This window comes from Pseudorca crassidens, chromosome 11 (assembly GCF_039906515.1).
Source record: "Pseudorca crassidens isolate mPseCra1 chromosome 11, mPseCra1.hap1, whole genome shotgun sequence".
NCBI classification, from domain to species: Eukaryota; Metazoa; Chordata; class Mammalia; order Artiodactyla; family Delphinidae; genus Pseudorca; species Pseudorca crassidens.
Window position 1 is genome coordinate 48,850,898 of NC_090306.1, and position 26,096 is coordinate 48,876,993.

At 48.3% G+C, this 26,096-nt stretch overlaps 2 protein-coding genes across 7 annotated transcripts in view; one reads left to right on the top strand and one right to left on the bottom strand.

The window, feature by feature from the left end:
* On the bottom strand, positions 1–12,077 carry ARHGAP9 (Rho GTPase activating protein 9). 4 transcript variants are annotated; one of them, XM_067697091.1, is made up of 19 exons: positions 11,843–12,077; positions 7,359–7,426; positions 6,715–7,048; positions 6,217–6,440; positions 5,029–5,253; positions 4,728–4,841; positions 4,428–4,532; positions 4,136–4,197; positions 3,917–4,007; positions 3,569–3,709; positions 3,373–3,471; positions 3,003–3,144; positions 2,793–2,900; positions 2,326–2,424; positions 2,076–2,153; positions 1,875–1,928; positions 1,492–1,626; positions 1,031–1,136; positions 1–396 (listed from the first exon to the last, which is right to left on the bottom strand). In XM_067697091.1, exons 1-19 carry the CDS (start codon positions 11,850–11,852, stop codon positions 225–227), a joined length of 2,367 nt encoding a protein of 788 aa, XP_067553192.1. In that variant the 5' UTR covers positions 11,853–12,077; the 3' UTR covers positions 1–224. The 4 variants fall into 4 exon arrangements, with proteins under 4 accessions (XP_067553192.1, XP_067553194.1, XP_067553193.1 ...); XM_067697092.1 differs by having other exon boundaries at positions 5–396; positions 3,614–3,709; positions 11,843–12,075; XM_067697093.1 differs by lacking the exon at positions 2,326–2,424 and having other exon boundaries at positions 2–396.
* Positions 11,261–26,096, top strand: part of MARS1 (methionyl-tRNA synthetase 1) — an 18,194-nt gene continuing 3,358 nt past the window's right edge. The window contains exons 1-14 of one of the 3 annotated variants that reach the window (XM_067697087.1): positions 11,261–11,426; positions 12,254–12,344; positions 12,505–12,583; positions 12,662–12,796; positions 13,144–13,219; positions 13,467–13,639; positions 13,815–13,921; positions 17,915–18,031; positions 18,174–18,377; positions 19,125–19,326; positions 21,352–21,426; positions 25,230–25,400; positions 25,571–25,666; positions 25,805–25,922. In XM_067697087.1, coding sequence (XP_067553188.1) covers positions 11,318–11,426; positions 12,254–12,344; positions 12,505–12,583; positions 12,662–12,796; positions 13,144–13,219; positions 13,467–13,639; positions 13,815–13,921; positions 17,915–18,031; positions 18,174–18,377; positions 19,125–19,326; positions 21,352–21,426; positions 25,230–25,400; positions 25,571–25,666; positions 25,805–25,922 — 1,753 coding nt within the window. In that variant the 5' untranslated portion in view covers positions 11,261–11,317. Of the gene's footprint in view, positions 11,427–12,253; positions 12,345–12,504; positions 12,584–12,661; positions 12,797–13,143; positions 13,220–13,466; positions 13,640–13,814; positions 13,922–17,914; positions 18,032–18,173; positions 18,378–19,124; positions 19,327–21,351; positions 21,427–25,229; positions 25,401–25,570; positions 25,667–25,804; positions 25,923–26,096 lie in introns of those variants that run through there. The other 2 variants (XM_067697088.1, XM_067697089.1) reach the window with 2 other exon arrangements.

Sequence of the window (26,096 nt, forward strand, 5' to 3'; positions counted from 1 at the left end):
GGTAATGACAGGGAACTAGAGAAGCAGGGTTTAATCCATCTACTTCCCTCTTTAGAGAAGCTTCCTCACCCTTTCCCAACCCCTCAGGTCCAACTCACAAAGATGGAGACAGTCATCTGGTAGACACAGGATTTAAAGGGATATCCTCAAAGCAGAACAACCCCCACCAAAGGCTATCCAACAGAAATCACCGGAGACACATTTTCTCTTCTACCTTGCCCCAGTCAGCGGAAGAGGCTGGTGTAGTCGGTGAGCATCAGCTGGACGAGCTGCCCAGGGTAGAGGGCATGGGCCGCTGGGTCAGATGTCTCCTGCTCCGGTCGAAATAGGGTTGGTCCAAACACAATTCCCAGGTTGTGGGAGGTCATGCGGTTCTTGTCTGAGTGTGCTATCACCCTGTGGGCAAAGGCCAAGAGACAGGGCCATAGGGCAGCAGCCTTGCCACTGCAAACAAATCTAACCCTTCAGAGGTTTGAGGAAGAGTTCACTTTGGGATCCCTCCATGCCGCGGCTGAAGAAAATCAAGGAGAGAGCCTCCAGGGGGACGGAGATGAAACCAATGGAGAAGCCTTCAGGATACAACTTGAAGATACAACCTAGGATACACCCACCTCTTCCCAACTTCAGAGACTGCCCCTAGAGTCCTCTCTGCTCACAATTTGGGAGGCTTTAATTCAAATGGCTATGCTCTCTCAGAGGTCACTGCCCAGGTCCAACTCCACCAAATAAGTCATCCCTACTGTCCCAGTGAAAGACAAAGAAGCAGAGGGAAGGGAGAGGGTGAGATTTTCCTTATTTCTCTCGCAGCATCCCTGGGCTTGTCTTGGTCCCCAGTTCCCCATTTGATGCTGACTGAGCAAAAAGGCTTTGACTCTGGTAATACGTGCTCTGCACAGCGGTTGCTTATTTCCTCCATCACCCACTAAACTTAGGTGTTTCCCTACCTTCACCCCATCTGAACACAGAGTCCCAGCTGCAGGCCCCATCCCACCCTCTCCCAACATGAACAAAGATGTTCAGTCTTCCTGACCTGCATAAATGCTCCAGGAGGTACTGTAGAGTGTCATGGTTGGGCTTCGGCATTGAGCTTATTAATTCTTGTATTTGAGAGAGGCGCTGTTCTGATTCAGAGAGTGCTAGAGAGAGAGTGATGGGAAGGGCATGGGAGTGAGGTTAGGGAAGGTGCTAGGGCAGGGTGGGTAAACTCACTACTCTTTCCCATGCTCGGTGAAGACATCATTAATCTATCACAGCTTTCTTTTTTGCTGAGCCCAACTGCAACCTTAGAATTCTTTTAAACTCAGCCCTCTAAACACTCAGCAAAACAACAACTGGAGTTGGCACATTAGTTGAAAGTTATTTTCCATCTCTGTGCTCAGGATGGGACAGAAGAGTATAAGGGAACCTCTACTCTATTCTTTATCACTCATGCTCCCCCCACTTCCCCTCCACCCCATATCAAGGGTATTGCCCAAGGCTCCCATCCTTTACCAAGGGCAGCACGAAAATGGGGCAGCAGCAGTGGGGGTACCAGAGGCTGGGGTAGCTCCCTGAGAAAAAGCTTCAAGGCTCCAGTGATCACATGAATGTCATCCCACTCAGCACTGTCCAAATCTAATCGGCCTTCTGGAAGGAGAAGGAGGTACAGAGGGGCTCAGAAATGGCCAGAGGGACCCAGAAACTGAGAGATCAGGAGTTTGGGAAAAGATTCAGTTAAGGCAGACCACAGGAATGCCTAAGGGGTCCACAGTGGGGCAAGACGGCAGAAATCAGGATGGGGACAACCCCCCAGAAGCAGGACACGGGGGAATCCACGGGGAGCAGGGATGATGTGGGTGACTTTTAAGGGTCTGAAGGGCCCTCCATGTAAGTACCTTGTCCTGGCTGTTCTGGGAACATGTATCTCCCATCGGAGGTGATTGCCCGCTCTGCAACATGTATAAGAAGAGATCAAGCACTAAGACATGTAGCTCAAGACAGAAGACGTCCCTTTTCTGCCAGCTCCCTCACTCAGAACCACCTGTGATTCTGATACATGAAGTTCTTAGTACCACACCTGCCCAGAGCCACCTCACCTCTGTCCACCAAGAAGCGAAGTTTCTGGACCACTGCCAAGTTCCCGCTCACCCGGTAAATGCCATCCACATTTAGACCTAGGAGATAAGGCAGGGAGCAGATAAGGATTCTTGCTCTAAAGTGTGTGCTGGTGAGGGATCTGAGGGTAGAGTGAAAAAACGGCAGAAGGAAGACTAGGATGGGGGAGGTGGGGAGTTCTGGGCCTTGGCCTGTTAGAAGGGGAGATTCTGGGGTCTCTGGGAAAGTGACCTCTCTTATCCACAGCAGCAACGCAGAGCCGCACAAAGCTGGGCACAGTGTCCCCTTCCCGCTGGCACAGTGATTCCAACTGGCAGCCGAACACCTGGTCTGGGGAGGCACAGAGTGAGGTGGGAAGCCAGTGACAGCGTCACCCATGAAAGCTCTTTCTAGCACGGGTCTTCACCCCAAAGTTGGGCTGGCTCTCCTGCCTGCCTGTTCCAGGTCTGGGCAAGGAAGTATACCCCCTCCCCCCAAAAATCAGCTGCAGGGGCGAAAAGCAGTGGTCTCAGAAGTCTGCTGATCTAGTTCTGGGAAGCTCTACCCTGAGCCTCGCTGAAGTTTTCTCATCCATGAAATGGGCTGATGCCGAGATCCGGAATGTAAATAAAAGTGCTTGCAAAAACACTAAAGCAAAAAAAAAAAAAAACACTAAAGCAGGCACTAAGAAGGGCCTTAGGTGGCCCAGCCCATCTCACCTCGGAGCAGACCCCGCTCCTGCAGGGTTTGCAAGGGCGGTCTCTTTGCGATAAGCCGCTTTAGTTTGTTTCGTACCCGGTTCTGCTCAGCTCCTTCCGGACACCGACCTGCGGAAGCAAGTGGAATCTGAGCATGAGAGCAGCCGCCACTGTGGCTCCGAGGAGCAGGGAAAAGCCCCCAGACCCCGCCCACCAGGCCTGCCCCTTAACTGGAGCTCCGACGGCTGCTGATCCGCAGCAGTGGCTTGGACACCGGCTCGGACTCCACTTCTTCGTCCTCCCCCGCACTCAGTTCACCCAGCTCCGCAGGTCCCGAACCGGACAGACGCAGCTCCAGGGGGTTCTCTCGATCCTATATCAGCACAGCAAGATGGGCCGAATCAGAGGTTGGAAGAGAGCTAGGAGAGAAATCTGCACCCCCCTTGCCAGCTGCTGGGGTCCCACACATCCCAGGCCCACCCCAGGGCTCTACCTGCCACCTTGTCCCTCACCACCCCACATCCTACAGTTCCTTCTCCACTCCTTCTGCCCGCCCAAGCCTCTCCCGGGTCACTGTCCTGCCACCTCCCACCCATCTCACCAGGCGCTCGATGACCGCCCGCAGTGCACAGTGCCAAGCGCGTAGCTCGGCCTCGTGGTCTGACTGCAGCAGGAACTCGTGGCCAGGGACCGTGCGGATCTGAGGGGCCCGCGGGGAAAAGGCTTGAGTCAGCGGGAAGGAGCATAAAGAGCAGGGAGGCCCAGCGGGAGACCCGTGAGGGAAACTGGGGGCGCACCCTCGGGCCGGGCGGGGCTTCGGGGATGAGCGGGAGAGCGCTCACGTGTAGGACGTTGCGGCGGCTGGACAGCTGGCGGCCATGGGCCAGGGCGGCCCCGCGCAGGTCGACGCTGCTTTCGGGTCGGCTACCCGCCGGTCCCTGGCGATCCGGGGAGAAACTGAAGCCACGGCGCTGTTCCCCTCACGGCCTCCCTCTCACCCGGTGGACTGCGAGGACACGGGAGGCTGCGCTCCTTCCTCTCGACGTGCCCTCCCCCTCCCCCCCCCACCCCGGTAGGCCTGAGGCCTGTAGAAGTTGTGCCGGAACCCCTCGTGCCCCCCCGCTGCTCCCCTCCCTCACACTCACCCAGACGGTGCAGGGGGCGGTCGGCGGTGGCTCTCGGTAGAACACCAGGCTGTTACCCGCTAGTACTACCCAAGATGGGCCCCAGTTCTTCCTGCAGGGGCGGCGGGGGCAGTGATAATAGTGCAGAGGTCATTTACATTCGCGTCCGCGAGGGCCCAACACTTGGCGCTACCCGCGGAATCCGACAGTCCCCGCCCCTGCTGTGTTCCCAGTTCTCACCGGAGCTTGCGGCCGCCCTGGGCGATCTTCGTCATGTTGAGCATGCCCGACCTTTCCACCTCCTGGCAAGAGGAAGGAAAGGTATCAATAAGCCACCCAGAGCCCCCCACAGTCACCATGGCTTTCCCCAGGGGATCTCCCAGGAGTGAGGTCCTTTAAAGTTGAGCGGGCGGTGCTCGGTAAGAGAGGATACCCAGAGAACGCTCAGAAAGAGGAAGACCTTTCTGAAGGGGCAAGAACTGGGGGCTGGGCAGGGAGGATCTTCACGTTCACAAGGAAACGGGAGACTTACATGGGGGTCGTCCAGGACCTGCGGCAGTGGCCGAGGGGACTGCAGAGCCGAAGGCTGGTCTGAGGGGTCGAGCTGGGAGGCGAGTCTGCAGAGGGAGGGTGAACCCTGGGGGAGGGGATTGGAGAAACAGGTGGAGGAAACTTTAACTTCGGAGTCCCTGGCTGTAGGGGGAAGAGGGGTGCGGATGTGGGGGTGTGAGTCAGGGGGTGTGGTGGGGTGCTGAAGAAGAATGTCTTGCATAAAAGAGAAAGTCTAAAAGGATGGCTTTTCCTGCATGTGATGGGGGGGCGGGAATCTCACCTGGGAGTCGAAAAGTCCTGGCGTCCCTGTGCCAGATTCTGAGTCCTTTGCCTGAGGTTCCAAGACACCGTTGTCCTTATTCATGGTCTGTGGCCCCTCCATGGAGCCAGGGTTCTGGAGAGAGGGAAAGGCAAAACTCCATCCAGATGCCACCTCAATCGGCTCTCGACACCCTTCTTAAAAATTTTTTGATTTGTCTGATCTTCTGAGAGTCCCAGTGAGAAAACATACTACTTTGGGGATCAGTAGGGGAAAGAAGGAGATTGAAGGGACAAGGGACAAGCAGGAGGGAAGGTCTCACCATCTCTCGGGTGCGAGTGTGGCGTGGAGGCTTCCAGGATTTGCAGCCAGTCAGCGAATTTATGTAGAAGCAGCGTCCAAAGTTGGGGTCCAAGTGCTGCTCCCAGGCGTCCAGCCTCTGCAGCGGGGGACATGCAGGGCTTGTGGGTGGGGACCGGGGACAGCGGCGAAGGTCCACCAGGTTGCAGTACACAGGGGGCTCTGACATGAAGGTCTGGGGTCTTGCCTGCAAGGAAAGGGGGAAGAAAGAGGTAGTTATTCTACCTGAGCCCCTCCCCGATCTTCTCTCTCCTAACCATCTCCTCCTCTCTCCCCCACCATTTTCTCACCACCACCTCCTGGCTGGGGTGACCCAGGTACTGAGGAAGAAACCCTAGTCTCCTGCAGCTGTTTTTTTTCTGTTTTTTTTTTTTTTTTTGACTCCCTCCCTCACAGTCTTTGCTTTTCTCCTCACTTCCTGTTGCCAACTTCCCTCCTCCCCCACCCCACCCCCACCAGAGGACCTCAGGAAAGGGGAACAGGCTTTCCGTGTGTATGGAGGGAGGGGTCAAGAGGAGCGTCCCACCCTCACATCCTCCAGAGTAAAAGGAGACAGAGAGGGGTCAGAGGCCCCTGCTAGCGGAGTGTGAGAGAGGAGGGGCCATTTTTCACCCACTAGTAAGTAAGAGAGAGGGGAGGGGCTGAATCTTCAGGAAGATCAAGGGAGTTCCATCTCTAGAGGAAACTTGCTGGTGACCTGAGCTAGCAAGACAGGACGCAGCAAAAAACCCTGCCCTGGGCCAGGAGTCAAGAGGCTGAGAGACAAAAGCAAAGCTAAGCTGGCCTTTCAGTCCCTCTATCATTTTGCAGGTTCCACGTACCCTCAGGATCTTTGCTACTTGCTGTCCCTCAGCTAGAATTCCTTCTCATCTCCTCATTTGTTTCAGGGCTGTCTCTCCTCATGCAGATTCAACTAAATGTCATTTCCTCAGAGATGCATTTCCTAGACCACTACATTCATCCTCCACCACATTTAGCTTCTTGGTAGTGCTTTTTAGTACCAAGGGCTATCTTATTTATGTGTTCATTATCCCCATGGGAATCCCTTGACGGCAGAGATTCTGTCTGTCCTGTTTGCTAATGTGCCTAGAACTAAGCCCAGCAGTAAATGTCTGTTGACTGACTGCTCAGAAGAAGCACTATGACTCACCATGTTCGCATCGGCGTCTGTCAGCAAGTCTTCCTGGGAAAGGGATCTTCTACTTGGTCCTTCCTGGAAGGGCTTCAGGAGGCTTGGCCTCAAGTTGCTAACACTGATACTTCTACACATTTTAGGGGGAAGAGGAGGAGGCTGCTCAGATGTAGCCTGGGCTCTGCCTGGGGTTTCCTGACACAGGTGCATCTCCTCCAGGGAGCCAGGAAGTAACTTTGGCCCTGGAAACAGAAAAATGGGAAGAGTTGGGGGCAGGGTCCCCCCATGGGTCTTGGCTGGGTCCCTGATCTTGGGGGCTCACAGGGAAGACAAGAGCAGGTAGAAAATTACATGAGATGTAGAAGCCTTGAGACTAGGAAGGAGAGGCGATAGGGACACCATGGTGGGGATGAGGGGTAGGAGTAGAGGATTAGCAAAAGCTTCGGGGAAGGGGATCTTTCCAATAATTCCCAGAAGCCAGGGAGGTAGGAAGGTGACGGGGGAGGACTTACTCACCAGGAGTCCAGAGGGATTGGCTGGGGGTGATGGTTGTTGGGCTCTGGGAAGGGCTGAATTCCTCTGTCATGGAGGCAGCTGGGATGAAGATGGGGCGAGAGGTGGAGGGTGTTCCCAGGCGCCTTACCAACCACCAGTCTGAGTTGGTCTTTTGAAGCAGTAGGAACCTGTCCCCTTCAGCCAGAGACACCTGCCGGCCATCTGCCCCAGTGTAAGTGAAGGCGTACAGGGCACAGAGCTGGGATCCCTGAGAAGGGCTCTGGGTCCCCAGCCCTAGGTTTCCCCGGGTACTTGGCCACCACCCGCTCGATAGCATTGTCGTCGGTACTGTCACCTATGGGAAAAAGGGGTGAGGGAGGTCCAGAAAAGGATAGGAGTGGCTACTTGCAGGCAGAGAGACATGGTTCTAAGAGCAGTGTGGGGTAGAGAGGAAGAATAGAAAGCCTGGGGTAAGAGGAGAGGGTAAGGCAGAGGGCCTGAGTGGGGGTCAGTAAGAGGTTTTGGGGGCTGAGAAGTCCTGGCTGATGTGACTAATGAGGAAGTATGCAAGTAAGGTGAGAGAGGATGTGGTCAGCAGGGCTTCGAGACCAGCAAGGCAGGAAATCAGAGGAGGGGGTCTAGCTGGGTGATTTTCTTCCAAGTACCTTCTGGGGCCAATCAGAAGATCCAGGGACAAGAGGAGCTGGTCCTGGGTGGTGGTGGGACTCTTGAGCTGGACACAAGAAGATGAGGAGAAAGAATCAGGTCTGAGACAGAACACAGGCAAAGAGACAGGAGTTAATGAATGACAAAGATACAAAAATGTGTGACTCTTTATTAAATTTACACAAGCACCAATGTTTCTATTGCCAATCACCTCAGACCTAAAACTGCGTACTTCCTGTGCAGATTCAGAAAAACACAAAGACAGAGAAACAGAGTGCCAGAGAAATACTAAGACCAAGTTGGAGAGAAAGAGAAAGTGGCTGGGAGAAACACAGAGGGGTTCAGAGTTTGAGGAAGAGGTGAAAATACCATCCTCTCAATTTAGGATGTGTTTTGGGGAGCTGAGCAGCCTTGATATGATCCTCTGTACATAAGCCTCTTGGGTGGGACCATACTTTAGTGTGTGGGTTCATTCATTCATGCTCTTAGCAAGGATTGGCTGAGCACCTCCTGCGTAAAAAGAACAGTGTCAGCTACTGGAGATAAGAGAAGGGAAGGAGATAGACATAGCCCTTGCCTTCTTGAAGCTTAAAGACAGATCTTAACTGATGACATAATAAATTTATTAATTACAATTGAATCAGGGACTATGGACAAGTAGTACAGGATGCTTTGACAGCTTATGGGGGTGAATGGGGGACTAATGTTAGCTTCTCCCTGGTGGAAGGTGGGAACTGACCTCCGCTGTCGGTTGCCAGAGCTTTAAACCCCACGCCTGTGCTTCCTCCTTACCTGACCACGCCTCTTTTCCCCTTCTCTCAGTCTCTCCACTGCGAGATGTGAGGATTTCTGTCTGGCTTTGGAGATGTTGGGTAGGGAGTGCCCCACCCCCTTGGTGACATCAGAGAGCCAGTTCTCCTCCCGACACATGATTTGAGGCCTTGAGGCCCAGGCTGCCAGTATTGGGATTCTGTCTCAGTGATGTCTTCCTTAGTTTGCTCTGTTTTCAACTTGTGGAGAAACTTACCTCTCAACTCTCCCTTTCCACTTCCAAAATAGTGACCAACTTTATTCATTTATCCATTCATCTGGTGGTTGTTAAGTGCTCAAATCTCATCCTCTTCTGCCTTCTCTGCCATCTCTCCTGCACTTTATCCTTTTCCTCTTTATTGGCTCCTTACCGTTAGCTTTTAAACATATCCAAGTCTCTCCCATCTTTAGACGAACTTCCTTTTACTGTACTCTCCACCCTATCTCTGTCTTCCTTCTTACAGTCAAACTTCTTGAGAAAGTTGCCTAAATGGGGGTCTCCATTTCCTTTCCCCTCACTCCCTCACCTTTGCAAGCTCACTCCTCATAGGGTCACCCCTAACTTTGCAGGGACACTCTGCAGTCCTTATGTTGCTTGACATCTCAGCAACAGCCAACACAGTTGACCTTTTCAGCAGTTCCTTCTCTGTTGCATAAGGAAGGACTTTGCTTGCTTCTTAAACTCCAGAGGTCTGTCTGAGATCCTGTACCCTTTGCATTCTATACACCATAGGTGATCTTATTCTCTCCCCAGCTCAAATGGCCTCCATACGTTGCTGGCACCATATCTCTGGTCCAGCTCTTTCTCTGGAGCTCCAGTCTAATCCATTGTCCACTGAAAAACTCCACTTGGGTTTTTCATAGGTACTACAAACATAGTATGTTCTGAACTGAACTTGTCAGCTTCCCCCCCAAATCTGTTTCTCTTCTAGTACAACTATTAAGTTAAATATACTTATTTATTTTTGGCTGTGTTGGGTCTTTGTTGCAGTGCACAGGCTTCTCATTGCAGTGGCTTCTCTTTGTTGTGGAGCATGGGCTCTAGGCACGCGGGCTTCAGTAGTTGTGGCTTGCGGGCTCTAGAGCGCAGGCTCAGTAGTTGTGGCGCATGGGCTTAGTTGCTCTGCGGCATGTGGGATCTTCCCGGACCAGGGCTGGGACCCGTGTCCCCTGCATTGGCAGGTAGATTCTTAACCACTGTGCCCCCAGGGAAGCCCCTATTTATTTATTTTCTTTTTTGGCTGCACCATGCTGCTTGACGGATCTCAGTTCCCCAACCAGGGACTGAACCCGGGCCATGGCAGTGAAAGCCCGGAATCCTAAAATCTAGGCCACCAGGGAACTCCCAAGTTAAATTTAAATTTATAAATATTTATTGAATGCTTACTGCCATACGTGCCAGGGCAAGGACCATGTGCTAGGCATTGTCAATTAAGAGGCCCTCTCTTGGGGAATTCCCTGGCGGTCCAGTGGTTAGGACTCAGCTCTTCCACTGCAGGGGGCATGGGTTCCGTCCCTGGTTTGGGAGCTAAGATTTCTCATTTTTTGGCGTGGCCAAAAAAAAAAAACAGATGCCCTCTCATAACAATTAAAATACAGTGTGATAAACACTATGATAGGGGAAATACTATCATCTGTTGGAGTGCATAGAGGATGTACCCAATTGCCCATGCCAGAAACCTGGCAGCCAACCTTAATTTCTCGTTTCCTCACCACTCACATTTAATTGATTACTGAATCTTTCCAACCTGCCTACTTCCTTTAATCCCTACAACTACTGCCCTTTTCAGCCCAGATAATATGACCTTTGAACTAGTCTCCTTGCATATAGTTCTACTCCTCTCCAGTCCATTCTTGGCACAGCAGCCAGAGTGATGCTTCTAAAACATAAAAATGGCCTGCCACTCCCCTGACTTAACCATTCAAAGGCTTCCCATTTTCCTCAGAGTAAAGTCCAAATTTTACAGTGTGGTTTACAGAGGCTTTCTCCTTTTAGCCCAGTGTTTTCACACTCCCCACCACAAACTCCATACTCCAGCCACACACTACTTCCTCACATTCCTAAACAGCATTGAGGTCTCTGGTCCTTTGCATAAGTTGTTTCCTCTGCCTGAAACACTTCCTTTCCCCACTCCTACCAACCTCCACCAGGCTAACTCTTTCTCATCAGCTAGGTCTCAGTTGAAAGGCCATTTGCACAAGAAGGCCTCTCTTAACCCCTTAGAGTCGGGTAGGGGTCCTAACTAGGAAACCCTACAGCAGATTTCACATTCCCACATTATAACTTTCATGACACGCTAAAGGTTATTTGACTTTCTGACTTCCCAGGAAGTCTGTGAGCTCCGCTAAGGCAGAAGCCTATATCTATTTTGTGAATAATCGTATCTTCAATGCATTGTATAGCACAAAGTAACCTCTCTGTACCTCAGCTCATAAGTACAATTAGGTATTAATTAATCTTAAAGGTATACAAAGATGATTAAGAAGGGTCCCTTTCTCAATTACTGATACGTGCTTCCTTGAATAACGTATACTTATTGACAAACTCTTAGCCTTCTTACTCCGCCTCAACTTACCTTTTTCCTTTACATGCTCCCTTCCCTTTAAATGAGATTGCCTGGCTGCATATGCGCTTTAGAATGGTATTAAATCAATATTTAATAGTCACATTCTTTTTTGTTAATAGGATATGTACCCTAATTTTTATTGTGTCACTAACGTAAGTTTATCATAACTCTCAACTCTAAAACTCTGATTCTTATGAACTCGAATCGAGAATCAGCCATTGCGAACAGCCGCTATCATGACGTCGCCACTTCAGCAAGATGACTGGGGGCCTCGGTTTCCGTCACCGCCCGTGGGCTGCGTTACAGGATTAAAGCGCGCCGGGCCGCACACGTAAAGGTCTCCTCGGCCCTCCCACCAAAAAAGTGCTGCTCTGGCACAGTATCTACTGCCTCTCCGTCTCTATGACACTCTTTTCCTGTTTCCTAGTGTTGCATGATGGGAGAAATAGTCTACTTTCCGGGAGTCTGGCCGGGGGAAAGGCCACATTCGGAACTCCATTTCCCGGCGTGCTTCGCGGCGGTCGCTCATCCCACTGGCGGGAGACCGGTTCCGGTTGCATCAGCGTGGGATCCGCGGCGAAATGAGGTTGTTCGTGAGCGAGGGCGCCCCGGGGAGCCTGCCCGTGCTGGCCGCCGCCGGGAGGGCCCAGGGCAGAGCGGAGCTGCTTATCAGCACTGTAGGCCCGGAAGGTAGTCTGCTGGTGCTGGTGGGCGGTGGATGAGCCGGGCGGGACTGAAAACACGCCGACGACCACCCTACAGTTGTCTTCGTCAACCCCGCCCCCGTCACGCACTCCCGTCAACCTTCTCCCCTATTATCCTTGGGCGCCCCATCCCCTCTTTCTTCCCAGTCGTACCTTTCATCCGTCACTTCCCTTAATTACCCTCAATGTACCCTTCTCTTGCCTTCCCTCCTTCCTCTTCCAGGACCTCGCCTCACTCTAGTGAACCTCTTTCCCTTTTCCAACCTTCTCCCACCCCTATCAGGCAACCCCCCCACCACACGTCACTCACATGATAACCGCCAGGTTCTCCTTTGTCGTTCTTAGGAAACCTTGCTTTCCTTTCCTAAGCACACAGAGACACACATACTCTCTTCGGTTTACCTCTTCTCATTCCCAGCCATCTGTTTGGGTGACTCTTAAGTGGTTCTCTTGTCAGTCCTCCCAGTTCTCTTAATTTTGTTCTCCCACTGTAGCTCAGATCAGTCTCAGATATCCTGATTACTTTCAGTTGTTCCACTTCTTGGCTGCAGCACTACCCCAGTACCACCACCTCCTCGCTGCAGTCCCCATCTGTTGTTTCCAGCTGGCCGTCTCAGCTGAACACCTGCTGGTCTCTCCAGTTCATTCTGGACCCACCCCCTTTCAGTGCTCCTATCCTGGACCCTCTCCGTGAGACTGCCCATCCCCCCCCGCCCCCCCCCCCCGCCCCCCGCCGTAAAGTTGTCCCTCTAAGTTGACAAAGCATTTCTTTTCTTTTCTCTGTTTTTCACCCATCTTCCTCTCCCGGGTCAGAGTGTGTGGTCCCGTTCCTGACCCGGCCTAAGGTTCCTGTCTTGCAACTGGATAGTGGCAACTACCTCTTCTCCACCAGTGCAATCTGTCGGTCAGTACTGGTTCTTGATGCAGGGAGGTGGCTGAATAGAATCAGGGATTATTGTCCTCTGTGTAGCCTTGTTTACAACCACTGTTTCACTGGGGGGTGAGAAATGGGCTAGACAAATGGGCCCCTTTAATTCTACCTCTGTTGCTCTCTTCCTGGGTAGATACTTCTTTCTGTTATCTGGCTGGGAGCAAGATGACCTCACCAACCAGTGGCTGGAATGGGAAGCGACAGAGCTGCAGGTAGGACTGAGATGTGGGGAATGGCAGGCAGGCTCTTGCTCTGCATGGCTGCCCTGACCCGTGTCTCCTGCATTTTAGCCAGCTTTGTCCGCTGCCCTATACTATTTAGTGGTCCAAGGGAAGAAGGGAGAAGATGTTTTTAGCCCGGTCCGGAGAGCCCTGACTCATATTGACCACAGCTTGAGTCGTCGGAGCTGTCCATTCCTGGCTGGGGTGAGTTGCGCCTTGAGATGGGTACTGGGAAAAGCTGTATGATATACGAATTAAGAGGGAAGACTGTATTCAGAGTTCAGAACTTCCAAACTGCCACTTACTAGCAGTGTAAACTTTAAAACTCACAAAAACACTTTAAACTTCATTTTTTTCACCTTTGAAGTGAGGGTAGTGTATTACTGTCCGCCTCAGTGGGTTATTGTGAAGATTAAGAGAGGTAATTTAAAATGCTTAGCACAGTGCTTGACACATAGTAAGTGCTTAGGAAATGTACGATACTGTTATGTCAATTGGGAAGAACCTGAGTGTCTCACCTGTGTACTTCTTCCTTTCTTTCCTCAACAAAGGAGACAGAATCTCTAGCTGACATTGTTTTGTGGGGAGCACTATATCCATTACTCCAAGACCCGGCATACCTCCCTGGTGAGAACTGTGCATATCACTTCTCCACCAGCCCCAACCCCAGGAGCTTGGTGTTGGGGTTACAGAGTGGGCAATAGAATATTGAGGACCCATTTTGATGTGTAGCTTGACAGGGCAGCTATAGCAGAAAGGTGGCTGAGGGAACTGGGAAAGGCAGCTGGAGAAACTTTGTGAAGAAGGGGAGGAGGTCCCTTCCCGCCTGCCCATTCTTGGTCTTACTGATTGCCTCTTTTCTTCCATGCCACAGAGGAGCTGCGTGCCCTGCACAGCTGGTTCCAGACACTGAGTTCTCAGGAGCCATGTCAGCGAGCTGCAGAGACTGTGCTGAAGCAGCAGGGTGCCCTGGCCCTCCGGCCCTACCTCCAAAAGCAGCCCCAGCCCAGCTTCCTTGAGGGGAGGGCTGTCAGCAATGAGCCTGAGGTTTGGAACAGAGCAGAGGGGTCCCCACAGAGCCTCAGTGCGTGAGGTGGTGGGTGGCTTGGAGAGGGACTTTGAGCATGACTGCTAACTTTTTCAGTTCATGGAGAGCAAGGAGAAGAGTTCTTTACGCACCCCCCCCCCTCACCTGGTGAGGGATACTGTCCACTCTTCATAGGAGGAGGAGCTGGCTACCCTATCTGAGGAGGAGATTGCCATGGCTGTAGCTGCTTGGGAGAAGGGCCTGGAAAGCTTGCCCCCTGTTCAGCCACAGCAGAATCCAGTGTGAGTAGGCACACATGAGTGGGGCTTGGTTTCTTACGTGGAAATTGTTGATAGAGCCAATACCTGCCTGTCGAATTCTCTTTGCTGACCTTTGATTTTCTGTCCTCTCAACATCTTGGCTAATACTTTGGATATACTGTCCATCAGTCCCATCTGCACCCATGTTTTCAGCTACTTTCTGTCTACTGATTGCACCTAAATCTGTTTTTTCCAGTTCACATCTCTATTCTGAGCTCCAGACATAGTTGTCAGACTATCTCCTAGATTCCTCCACCTCCACTGGCATTGCAAACTCAACGCGTACAAAACCAAACCTATTACCTTCCCTGCCAGCTTCTCCTTCTCCTTCATTCACTTGTCTTAGTGAATGACTCCCACCTTCCACCTAAAATTCCAGGCCAGAAATCTTGGTGTCATCTATCTATACCCTTCTCTCATCTCTGCTTGTATCATTTGTTCCATTACCAGGTTATTGATTCTAACTCCTAAAGAGTCCTTGTATCCATCCCTTCTCCCTGTCCTCACTGCTGCTACCTGAGATTGGGGCTCACCATCTCTTACCTTCTCCTTCCGTGCCATCCCGTGCTCCACACTGCCACCAGAATGGCTGCTTAAAACTGCCTATGTTATCATCTCACCTTCCTTTTCAGAATTCTACAGATGGTTTCTCTGTGTAGTTCACAAGGCCTTTCATGATCTGGCCCCTGCCTGCATGCTTAGCGTCATATTCTGTTACTCTCCTGATAGCTAAGATAATATTCACACACATAACGTAGATTTTTCCATTGAAATGAAATGTCTGTAGTTCTGAACATGTTGTTCAATAAAGATTTAAGTGTCCACTCCTTGTCAGGCCCTGTGTGCTGGGAACTGGGTCTACAGAGGGGAACGAAACAGATAAGACTGTGCTCTCATACCACTTTGAGTCTAGTGGTATAGACAGGTGTTTAAAAAAAACTGTCACTCATGAAACTAACACAACGTTGTTAATCAACTATACTCCAAAATAAAATTAAAAGTTAAATAAAACCTGTCACACAAAGGTGTAATTATAAATTTTGGTAAGTACTATGAAGGAAAAGAACAGGATGCTATGAGAACATATCACAGGAGATTAACTTAGAAAAATGGCATTTGACCTAAGACTTGCAGGAATTCCCTGGTGGTTCAGTGGTTAGGACTCCACGCTTTCACTGCTGAGGTCCCAGGTTCAGTCCCCGGGTGGGAAACTAAGATACCGAAAGCCACGCAGCATGGCCAAAAAAAAAAAAAAATAGGGAACTAAGACTTGCAAGATGAGTAGAGTTGGGCAAGGGTAAGTCTGGGGGAAGGGTGTCTCAGATAGAGCAAGCATCGTGTTTGGTTCTTTATAAGGAATTTCTAAAAGACTAGTGGCTGGAGACTGGTCAGTCAAGGGGCAGTTGGGTCAAGATGAGTTTTAAGAGGAAGGCAGGCTGAGATCATATACTCTCACACCTTGTTGTTTTTGCCCATGCTCTTCCTTCTCCCTGGAATGCCTGCATCTTACCTACCTGCTGTACAGTTGTTCAAGAGACCAGTTCTATCATTTCTTTCTCTGTAGAGCTTGTGAGAGTTTTAAGTGCTTCATCTTCTGGGAGCTTCCATTGTCATATTAATGTTGTAATTGTCTCTTTTTAAACTTTTTTTCTTTTTTTTTTAAATTTTTGGCTGCGTTGGGTCTTCATTGCTGCACGCAGGCTTTCTTCTAGTTGTGGCGAGCGGGGGCGGCTCTTCATTGCGGTGCGCGGGCTTCTCATTGCGGTGGCTTCTCTTGTTGTGGAGCACGGGCTCTAGGCACGCAGGCTTCAGTAGTTGCGGCGCATGGGCTCTAGAGCCCAGGATCAGTAGTTGTGGCGTACGGGCTTAGTTGCTTCGCGGCATGTGGAATCTTCCCGGGCCAGGGCTCAAACCTGTGTCTCCTGCGTTGGCAGGCGGGTTCTTAACCACTGTGCCACCAGGGAAGCCCTATAATTGTCTCCTTACATGTCTGTCTCCTCGCTAATCTGTAAGCTTATTGAAGGCAGGGCCTCTCTCTTCTTTTATGGTACACATTTTCTAGCACAGGGCCAAGCATTTGGTAGATTATGATAAAATTTGAATGAATTAATGAAAGTTTGTTCATTCACTGATTTTGAGTATTTCTTTTGAGTACCTGTTGAGGATTGTTTTAAAGGTAATAAAGAATAGGAGATAGATTTTTCTCAGGTGTTTATACAGGCTAACATGTTTAAATGTGTACTTAGAGGAGGAGACAATTGACTAAAGACCCTAGAGCCAAACCAGGCTATCTTCTGTGCTTTTCCTTCTGACTGAAGGACATCCCCAGTGTCTTTTTTTTTAATTTTTTTTTTAAATTAAACTTTTTATTTTGAGATAATTGTAGATTCACATGCAGTTGTAAGAAATTATACGGAGCATCCCCAGTGTCTTGATCAGGCAAATTCCCACCCATTCTCGAGGGCCAACTCGAGTAGTTCTGCCTCTGTGAAGTCTTAGTCTTAGGCCGGAGATACTTGCCTTCCTTCGAGCTCCTTGGGCACTTTGTACCACTCATCGCACTGATCCAGTTAGAAGTTGTCTGATAGAACGTAACCCTCTTGAGGGCAGAACCCTGGGCGTACTCTGGTGGTGCATATCTGCCACCGTAGTAAGCACACTCAAGATGAGAGAGACGTTACAAGGTGACAGAAAAGGAGCACCACAGATTGTGTGGTACAAGATGCTTATGGACTCGGGATACAAGGATGACTGGGTGGAAGGCCGGTTGCCGGTAAAGAAAGGCTTTCCTGAAGGAGCTGATTTCTAAGCTGGATTTCAGAGAAAACTATGGTATTCAGTCATGGGGAGAAAAGTCAGTTAATCCAGGAGAAAACAGTGAGATCTTTCTCAAGGAAATGAGCTGTAAAATGTTCCAGGAAGTAGATGGAACATCTAACTGGATATATAGCATGCAGCTGGGAAGAAGGGTAAGGTTAACATGAGGGAATCATTGGAGTCTCTATTAGCAGAAGAGATTATGGGACTTGGTGAGCTCGCAGGATGCCCAGGGTTGAAGGACACGGTAAGTGATGGTAGTCAGCAATTGTAGATTAAGAATGGTTGGAAGTAACGCAACATTGTAAATCAACTATACTTCAATAAAAAAAAAATATTAAAACTGAAAAAAGAAAAGAATGATTGGAAAGATGAAAGGAAACCTGGTGAGGTGTCAGTGCCAGGGAGGGGGGTGAATACAAGACGTGTGCAGCTGAGCTTTCACTGGTGATGAAGCGTGAAAAGAGAAGAGCAGACTGAGTGACTTCCGACAGCAGATTGAGTGACATGACTAGGAATGATCCTGGGAAAGTGGGGAGGAGAGGGTGGCTATGAAGGCAATGGCTGGTTCCTGCTGGTTTGAGTCAGGCCGTGAGGAAGTGACAGATACGGGTTAGGGAGGGAAGAGTCAAGGGATATGAGAGGACTTGGGAAGGCTTGTGTATGGGCTGGCGAGCTGTAAGCATTTCAGATAGTGACTAGAGGTAATGTTAACATAGCACTTGGGAAGAAGGGAAGAGGTCAGTGCTGGAAACGCGTTTTTGGGTGGCACTGGCGTCTAGGAAGTCAGCAAATGATGGTGGTTGGACAGATCCTGGGGAGAGTTGTCAATATCCCAGAGTTTGGAGCCTGGGAATGAGCTAAAGGAAAAGGAGTACTTAGGGTAGTAAAGAGAGACAGAGCTCAGCGTCAGAATGAGGCTTCTTAGGAGCAGTACACGAGGCTTGCTTGCTGTGGGCAGGGCCCTGTATTTGCAACCGTAGGGATCTCACGGCTTTTGGGGGAGTTTATGCTCCAGTGGATTCATGTGAGGAAAGACTTCAGATGGACGTGAGCCTGTTACAGTAGAACAGATGCATCTGGGTGTTCTGTGCACTTTGGGTCCCTCTTGACCCTCTCTTCTCCTCCCTGGACTGTTCTCTTCCTCTTCCCTACCAGGTTGCCTGTGGCTGGGGAGAGGAATGTGCTCATCACCAGCGCCCTCCCTTATGTCAACAATGTCCCCCATCTTGGAAACATCATCGGTTGTGTGCTCAGTGCTGACGTCTTTGCCAGGTGGAGCCAGCTGCTGGGGGAAAGCCCTGAGGGAGCAGTGGGCCCCAAGGGAATAGGAGGCCTCAAGGGGGGAAGCCGGAGGGATCATGGGTACATGGGAGGGGCTGAGATGGGGCCTCATGATCACCACATTCCTTCCCAGGTACTCCCGGCTCCGCCAGTGGAACACCCTCTATCTGTGTGGGACAGATGAGTATGGTACAGCGACAGAGACCAAGGCTATGGAGGAGGGTCTAACCCCCCAGGAGATCTGTGACAAGTACCATGTTATCCACGCCGACATCTACCGCTGGTTTAATATCTCGTTTGACATTTTTGGTCGGACAACCACTCCGCAGCAGACCAAGTAGGTTTCCTCTAATCAGGCAGAAATGGAGAGTGGGAGCAGTGGGAATATCTAGGAGACAGAAAGAAGGAACCAAGATTGTTCCCCGCCCCCCACCCCCAAATATCCAGATATTGTCCTGAAATGTGTCCCAGGCATTATTACGGGGATTCATTGTGTGCAGAAGCCTGACCAGGGCTGAAGGTGCAGCTGAGGGAGGGAAGAGACAGGACTTAGGCTCATGGGAAGGACCTGCCTTCCCTCTACCGCCTCCCTTCTCTTCCTGGCCACCACTGTCTCAGGACAGCCCCTCTCACTCCTGTGTTTATAGCAAATACACTCATTTTCCTCTGCCTGATTATCGTCCTTATAAAAACTGCATAGTAGACAGGCTGCCAGCTGAGAGTTCTGTGCAGTTTAGCAGCACTCTGATTTAATTTTAATTTTTAGGACATATCAAAGAACTAAACAGTCCTATTATCCTTTTGGAGATTTTTGTTAATGAAGAATACAAAACATCTGTATTTTACAAAAGTAAATTCTAGAGCGGTGAGGAAAGAGATCGTGTGGGGAGTTGGGCAGTTTATGTGAGGTGTTTGGGCTCATCAGTAAACTCCCTACAGATGACTAAGTGGTCTCTGACTGATTTCTTTGGCACTTGGACTGAATGGGTTTGGATCCTGGGTGGAGTGGCAGGAGGGAGGGGTGCACCACTTCCTCTGACTTCCCCCGGTCCACCCCTCCCCTGTCCCTTGCTCACCTCATCAGAATTACCCAGGATATCTTCCAGCGGTTGGTGGCCCGAGGTTTTGTGCTGCAAGATACTGTGGAGCAACTGCGGTGTGAGCACTGTGCCCGCTTCCTGGCTGACCGCTTTGTGGAGGGCATGTGTCCCTTCTGTGGCTATGAGGAGGCCCGGGGTGACCAGTGTGACAAGTGTGGCAAGCTCATCAATGCCATCGAGCTCAAGGTGAGAGGAGGGTCTCCTGGGAGCCCGGAAGGAGACAGTCTCTAATCTTAAGGGACTCCCAGTCTGGTCCGCCTCAGGTTCTTTTTTTTCTTCCTTTTTTTTTTTTTTTTAATTGAAGTATAGTTGATTTACAGTGTTGTGTTAATTTCTGCTGTACAGCAAAGTGACTCAGTTATACAAATATATACATTCTTTTTTATATTCTTTTCCATTATGGTTTATTCCAGCTTATTGAATATAGTTCCCTGTGCTATACAGTAGGACCTTGTTGTCCATAGGATTTTTGTTTTAGCATTCAAGACCTTTCACCAGTGGCTCTTCCTACTCTGTCTTGGCAATTCATCACTCAGTTCACTGCATAAATACTTACTGAGCATTTACTATGTGCTTGGCATTGTGCTGGAAAATCGACAAGTTGAGTTCATATTACCCTACCTTTGCTCCTGCTTCATACCACCTGATCTGCATTTGTTTAGTTCTTTCTCTTTTCCATATATACCACCTTTACTTCTACTCCATGTTTATTCATTTGGTAGTTCATTCATTCATTCATTTATTCAACAAACTTTTTTGAGTCTTTAGGGTAGTCACAGTTCTAGGTGTTGAGGATGTAGCAGTGAACAAGACAGATTTTTATCTAGTGCGGGAGGAAACCAACACTAAAGATAGAATAGAGTCACTCCAGGGTAAACTGCCCGGAAGATGTGCTGGAGGGTGACTTCTGGGGGAAGAGTTGAGCTGGGTGATTAGGGAAGACCTCTCAGAAGTAACATTTGAATTGAGAGTTTAACTGAAGAATGAGAAGGAGCCAGGAGGTGATGAGTGGGGTTAAGAGTGTTCCAAGCAGAGGGACCAGGAAATGCGAAGACCCGAGGCAGCAAAGCGCTGAAAAGGGGAATTGAAAAGGCCAGTGTGGCTCATAGTGAGTCGGGTCAGAGACAAGGTCAGAGAGGTAGGCAGTGACCCGATTTCCAGGGCCCAGTCAGCCATCTGGGAGTGGAATGGCACGCTGCTCTGTGGATAATGGGTAGGAGGGAAGCGAGAGAGAAGGTGGGGAAACCAGTCTGGAGGCCAGTGGTAGCTCAGAAATGGGATGACGATAGCTTGGACTAGGTTAATAGCAGTAGAAATAGCGGGGTGGGAGGGGGGAAGGATTTGAGATATGTTTTGGAGGCAGACTCTATAGAACTTGATAGACTGCAATTCGGGGTGATAGAGAAGTCAAGAGAATGACGACTTGTATGCTTTTAGCTTGAGCAGCTTGGGCGGATGGTAGTACTATCTATGAACACAGGCAAGATTGGGTGAAGAAGAGCTTTCCTGTGGAATTCAGTGATACTATTTGGGTTTGTTAAGTTTGAGGTGCCTCCTTAGACATCCAAGGAGGGATGTTAGGTAGGCAGTTGATAGAGGCATGTGGAGTTCAGGGGAGAGGTACTGAGAGTTATAATTTCTCACCTTCAAAAACCCAGATCAAAACTCATTCAGAAGCTTTCATTGGTTAGCTCCACCTGTTTACTCCTTTCGCCATCATCCTTCAATGTTTGTATAGTCAAGTTGTGCCATGAAAATGAGTATTTCTTGACATTTTGCCGTGTGAAAGCCTGTGCTTGTTTCTCACGCAAGCCCTCTCTCCCTGATTGATTGTAACTTCCTCAAGGAGAGGAACCGTGTGTCTTCTCTTCGTTGCTCTTTCTGCTCCTCACACAGCTGCGTACAGTGCAGGGCTCTGGGTCTAGCCTGTGCTCAGAGAATGCTTTTTCCTATTCTTTGGAGTGAAAGGACACAGATGTGAAACTCTGAGTAGCAAATGTTGTGCTATGCAAACCTGAGTCTGCAAGTTCAGAGAAGACCCAAGTAAGTAGTTTGTGAGTTGGCGCGGTGTGAGCGTGAGGCTAAGCTCGGTGCCAGACGGGGGACCTCATCTCTCTGTGCCCCCCCCCTCTCCTGGACAGCTCCTGGCATGTAGCCTGATCCTGACTGTCCTACCTTGGGTCACCCCTTCTCTTGACTTTCCCTTCACAGAAGCCTCAGTGTAAAGTCTGCCGGTCGTGCCCTGTGGTGAAATCCTCTCGGCACCTGTTTCTGGACCTGCCTAAGGTGAGTGGGCCTTTCCCTCAAGCCAGTCTGCATGGCCTCCTCTGCCCCCTCTGCCTCAGCCACAGGCAGAGGCAAATTTGTACCAAATCACCCTCATATATTTTTAATTTCCATTTTAAAATTATACTTAACATGCTTAAGGTTAAAAGATGTAACAGGAAAAGGGCACAAAGTGAAAGGTCCAGGCCCATCTGCCAAGAGAGATTTACTACTGCTGATTTTCCTTTGTAGCACTTGCACATGAAAGTATTCTTATGCCTTTTTTTTCTCCTTAATACAAATTAGATCATGGCATTCATATTCTTCAGTCTACTTTCTTTCTTTTACTTCACAATGTGTCTTAACCAATTTTTCACTTTAGTGGATTTGCTGCTTTTTTTTTTCCCTTTTAAACTTTTTATTTGGAAATAATTTCAAGCTTGCAAAAAGAGTTGCAAGAATAAGCAGTTGCTAGAACAAAGAACCTCATGTTTTTTACCCAGAAGAACCTCATGTACCCATTACCCAGATTCATGGCTGTTAAGATTTTGCTCCATTTGGTTTAGCTTATTCTCTCTCTCATACATGTATGCATCTGTACTTATGTAATCTCTTTACTCTTGAATGCTGCCCGGTGTGTTTCCTAAGAAAAAAGACATATTCCTGCATAACCACAGTATGGTTAACAACTTCAAGAAATTTAACATTGATATAGTTGTGTGATCTACCAGCCATATTCCAGTTTTGCCAACTATTCCATTAATATCCTTTCTAGCATCATTTTTCCTGTAGTGTAGAATCTGGTTCTGGATCATGTATTGCATTTAGTTTTTCTGTCTCTTTAGTTTCCCTTAATCTGAAACAGTTCCTCAGCCTTTCTTTATCTTTTATGACATTAACAGTTTTTAATAATTATAGGCCCTGATTCCCCCTTTTAAAATAGAGTATTCATTCTGGATTTGTTGGCTGTTTTCCTCATGGCTAGATTCAGGTTATGCATCCTCAGCTGGAATACTACATAAATGATACTTTGTTCTTTCCAGATGATACTTTGTTCTTTCCAAAATGATACTTTGTTCTTTCACATCATGGCCATTTCCCCCTCATTGGTGATGTTAATTTTGCTCAATCTGGGTGTTACCCAGCTTCTCCACTGTACAATTAATGTTTTCCCCTTTGCAACTTATAAGCAGTCTGTGGGAATACACTTTAAGACCATGCAAGTACTTTGCTCTTCATTGAAAGGTTCCCTCTAAATTTAGCATCCATTTATTTAATCATTCTTACCTGAACCAGTTTTTGTTAAGATTTGCCAACTCTGCCACTCCCTCCACATTTACCCTTCTCCTTCATTCATTTATTTCATTTATTATCAGTGTCAACTCATGGATGCCAATTTTTTTCAGTGGTTTATAATTGATTCCTGTCCTAAATAATTTTCATATTCGAATTGTCCCTTATTTGGCCAATGGGAGTCTATTCAAGGTTGTTTCTCTGGGTGTTTCTGAGGTCTCCCATCATTTTTTAAGCACTTCCTTATTTTCTAGCATAGCAGGATATTCTAGATTCATCTTGTTCCAGTCTGGGATTCAACCATTTCTCTACCAAGCCCTGTTTCTTTTTTTTAAAGTAGGTAACAGTGTTAGAGACCAAGATTTAAGTGTGCTCATTGCTACTGGGATGTCTTTGCTTCTAGGCCCTGTCAGCAGAGAGTTAGGCATTTGTTTTGGGTTCACACTGACACCTGAAATACCAGGCCAGCCCCATGGGGTTCTTCCTCACTTTCCCTCATCTCATATTTTTATTTCCCTTCTTCCAAACAGTAAGTACTCTGGTTCCCAACAACATTATTTACTCATTTGCTCGATTCTACAATACACCTAAAAATTTCAGAATTGCTTCACCCATACCACTATCAAAAAACCTACTAAGATGAGTTTAGGGTTTATTGGCAGTCCTGCCCCTTCCCCCCCAAGCGCGGGTATATAATCAAATATGTTCAAAATTGTCTTGGTTTAGTTTTTTCCCCCTTTAGTGTGGTTGTGTTACTGAAGTAAGCCAATAAGTTTGGTTCATTTGCTTCTAGTTCTTTTTCTCTCCTCATACTTACTTAATTTTTTGAAAATGTAGAACATCAGTATGCTTCTAAAACATCAAAACCATGCAAAAAGGTATACGCAGAGAAGTGTCATTCCCTTATTCCCTTTCCTGTCCAGGCTACCTTGTTCTCCCATCTCCTGTAGGTGATGGGCTTTGTTTTCTGATTTTGTCTTAGTGTGTTTATTTTTGTAAAGATAAGCCTATATGTGCGTGTGTGTGTGTGTGTGTGTGTATGTGTATGTATGTTATTTCCTCTTATACAAAATACAGCATACTGTATATACTCTTTTGCATTTTGTCTTTTCCATCTAACAGTATGTTCTAGAAATGACTCCATATCAGGATTACTCCATATCAGATGATAGAGATCCTTCTTATTCAGGCTTGTTTGTTTGTTTTATTTAAACAGCTGCATAGAACTCCATTTTGTGTGGGTACCATGGTTTTTTGTTTTGTTTTTTAAAAATATATATTTATTTGCACCAGGTCTTAGTTGCGGCATGCGGGATCTTTAGTTGTGGCATGTGGGATCTTTTTTTTTAGTTGTGGCATGAGGGATCTAGTTCCCTGACCAGCGATTGAACCTGGGCCCCCTGCATTGAGAGCGCAGAGTCTTAACCACTGGACCACCAGGGAAGTCCTGTGGGGACCATAGTTTATTTAACCAGTTTCTTGTGTTTGCCATTTAGGTAGTTTCCAGTATTTTGCAGTTAAAAATACTATTGCAGTGACTAACCTTGTGCATGTGTATTTTTGTATTGTGGGAAGTGTATCTTCAGGATAAATTCCTTAACAGGGATCACTTGCTGTGTCCAGGAGAAATGCATATGTAGGTTATTGCCAAATTTTTCTCAATAGGTGTTATTCCATTTTACATTCCTCCCAGTAGTGTGTGTGTGCACTTGTTTGCCCAGAGCCTCACCAGTAGAGTGTGTTGTCAGGTTTTGGATGCTACAGTATTTATGTGGATGAATCACATGAACCATCCCTTACAAAAGATTTATCTTTGTTTTTCTGCTTACAGAAGTGATATACACTTGTTTTTAAAATTTCAGAATGAGGGAATTCCCTGGCAGTCCAGTGGTTGGGACTCTGCACTTCCACTGCAGGGGGCACAGGTTTGATCCCTGGTCGGGGAACCTAGGATCCCACAAGCCACGCAGTGCGGCCCAAAAAAAAAATGTTCAGAATGAAATACATGGTGTAAAAGTGGATGTTCCCCTTAATCTCATGTGAGAATAAAGCACTGAGATATAGTTTTCCTCAAAAATTTTTTGGCCTTATGTTAATCTGTGTATTACTATTCTTTATTTTTATAAATAGGATTATATCATATGTTACTGTTTAGCAGTTTATTTAATGTATTTCTGAGATCTTTACATATCAGTACATACAGGTCTTCCTCACTCTTTTTAAAGGGCTTATAAGTATTTCATTATGTTGATATACCATATTTCTTTAAATTCTACAGAACCAAGTGAATTAGTTTTAATTTTTGCTGTGGTGAACTGTGCACTTCTTTATAAACACATCTGTACACACTTATGTGAATATTTCTGTTGAAAAAAATCCCTAGAAGTGGAATTGCTATGGCAAAGTCATGAATCCTTAATTTTAATTATATATCACCAAACTACTCCAAAATGGTTGTACGTATTTATCCTTATGGTGACCACACATGCGACTGTCCTAAACCAGCTCTCTGTGCTTCTCTGCTGTCTCAGTTGGGAAAGCCGCTGGAGGAGTGGTTGGAGAAGACGTTGCCTGGCAGTGACTGGACACCTAACGCCCGGTTCATCATTCGTTCTTGGCTTCGGGATGGCCTCAAGCCACGCTGCATAACCCGAGACCTCAAGTGGGGAACCCCTGTGCCCTTAGTAGGTTTTGAGGACAAGGTAAAAACGCTATGCTTTATTCATATCTCATATTATTCAGCCTTGGGATTGAAACCCTGGGCTAGCAGAACAGACTTGATTGTGTCTTGATTCAGTCTGAGGCTTTGGGTTGGCAAGGTTTTCCCAGTGTTCTTGCATCTTACTGTGTCTCCTCCCTCCTGACCCTCCAGGTATTCTATGTCTGGTTTGATGCCACCATTGGCTACCTGTCCATCACAGCCAACTACACAGACCAGTGGGAGAAATGGTGGAAGAACCCAGAACAAGTGAGCAGTTTTTTGTTAGCCTGTCAAAGACCTGGGGAGGGTGCGTGTATAGTGGGGGTGGTTAGCGGTGGGTAGCTGATCTTTCTTGGGCCTTTGAAGAGGATGTCAGGAGCTCTGTCTCCCAATTATATTCCATAGGTGAGCCTGTATCAGTTCATGGCCAAAGACAATGTTCCCTTCCACGGCTTAGTCTTTCCTTGTTCAGCCCTAGGAGCTGAGGACAACTACACTTTGGTCAGCCACCTCATTGCTACAGGTACCCTGGGAGATTGGAGAGGGGGATGTTCTTAGGGAATGAGGGCCAAGACAGTACTTGGAAGAAACTCCTGGAGAGGTGCTAGGTCTTGAGTTAGGAGTTGAGATGGAATAGGAAACAATTAGAACATGGAAGCTCAATGCAGAAAAGGAAACAAGGGCTTCCCTGGTGGCG

What these genes read in the sequence shown, in the direction of transcription:
- ARHGAP9 (XM_067697091.1), bottom strand. An exon ending in CAGACGCCGATGCGAACATG is followed by an intron (nt 5,254 to 6,216) that starts GTGAGTCATAGT and finishes CTTTCCTTGCAG; the next exon opens with GCAAGACCCCAGACCTTCAT. An exon ending in CAGGGCGGCCGCAAGCTCCG is followed by an intron (nt 4,008 to 4,135) that starts GTGAGAACTGGG and finishes CCGCCCCTGCAG; the next exon opens with GAAGAACTGGGGCCCATCTT.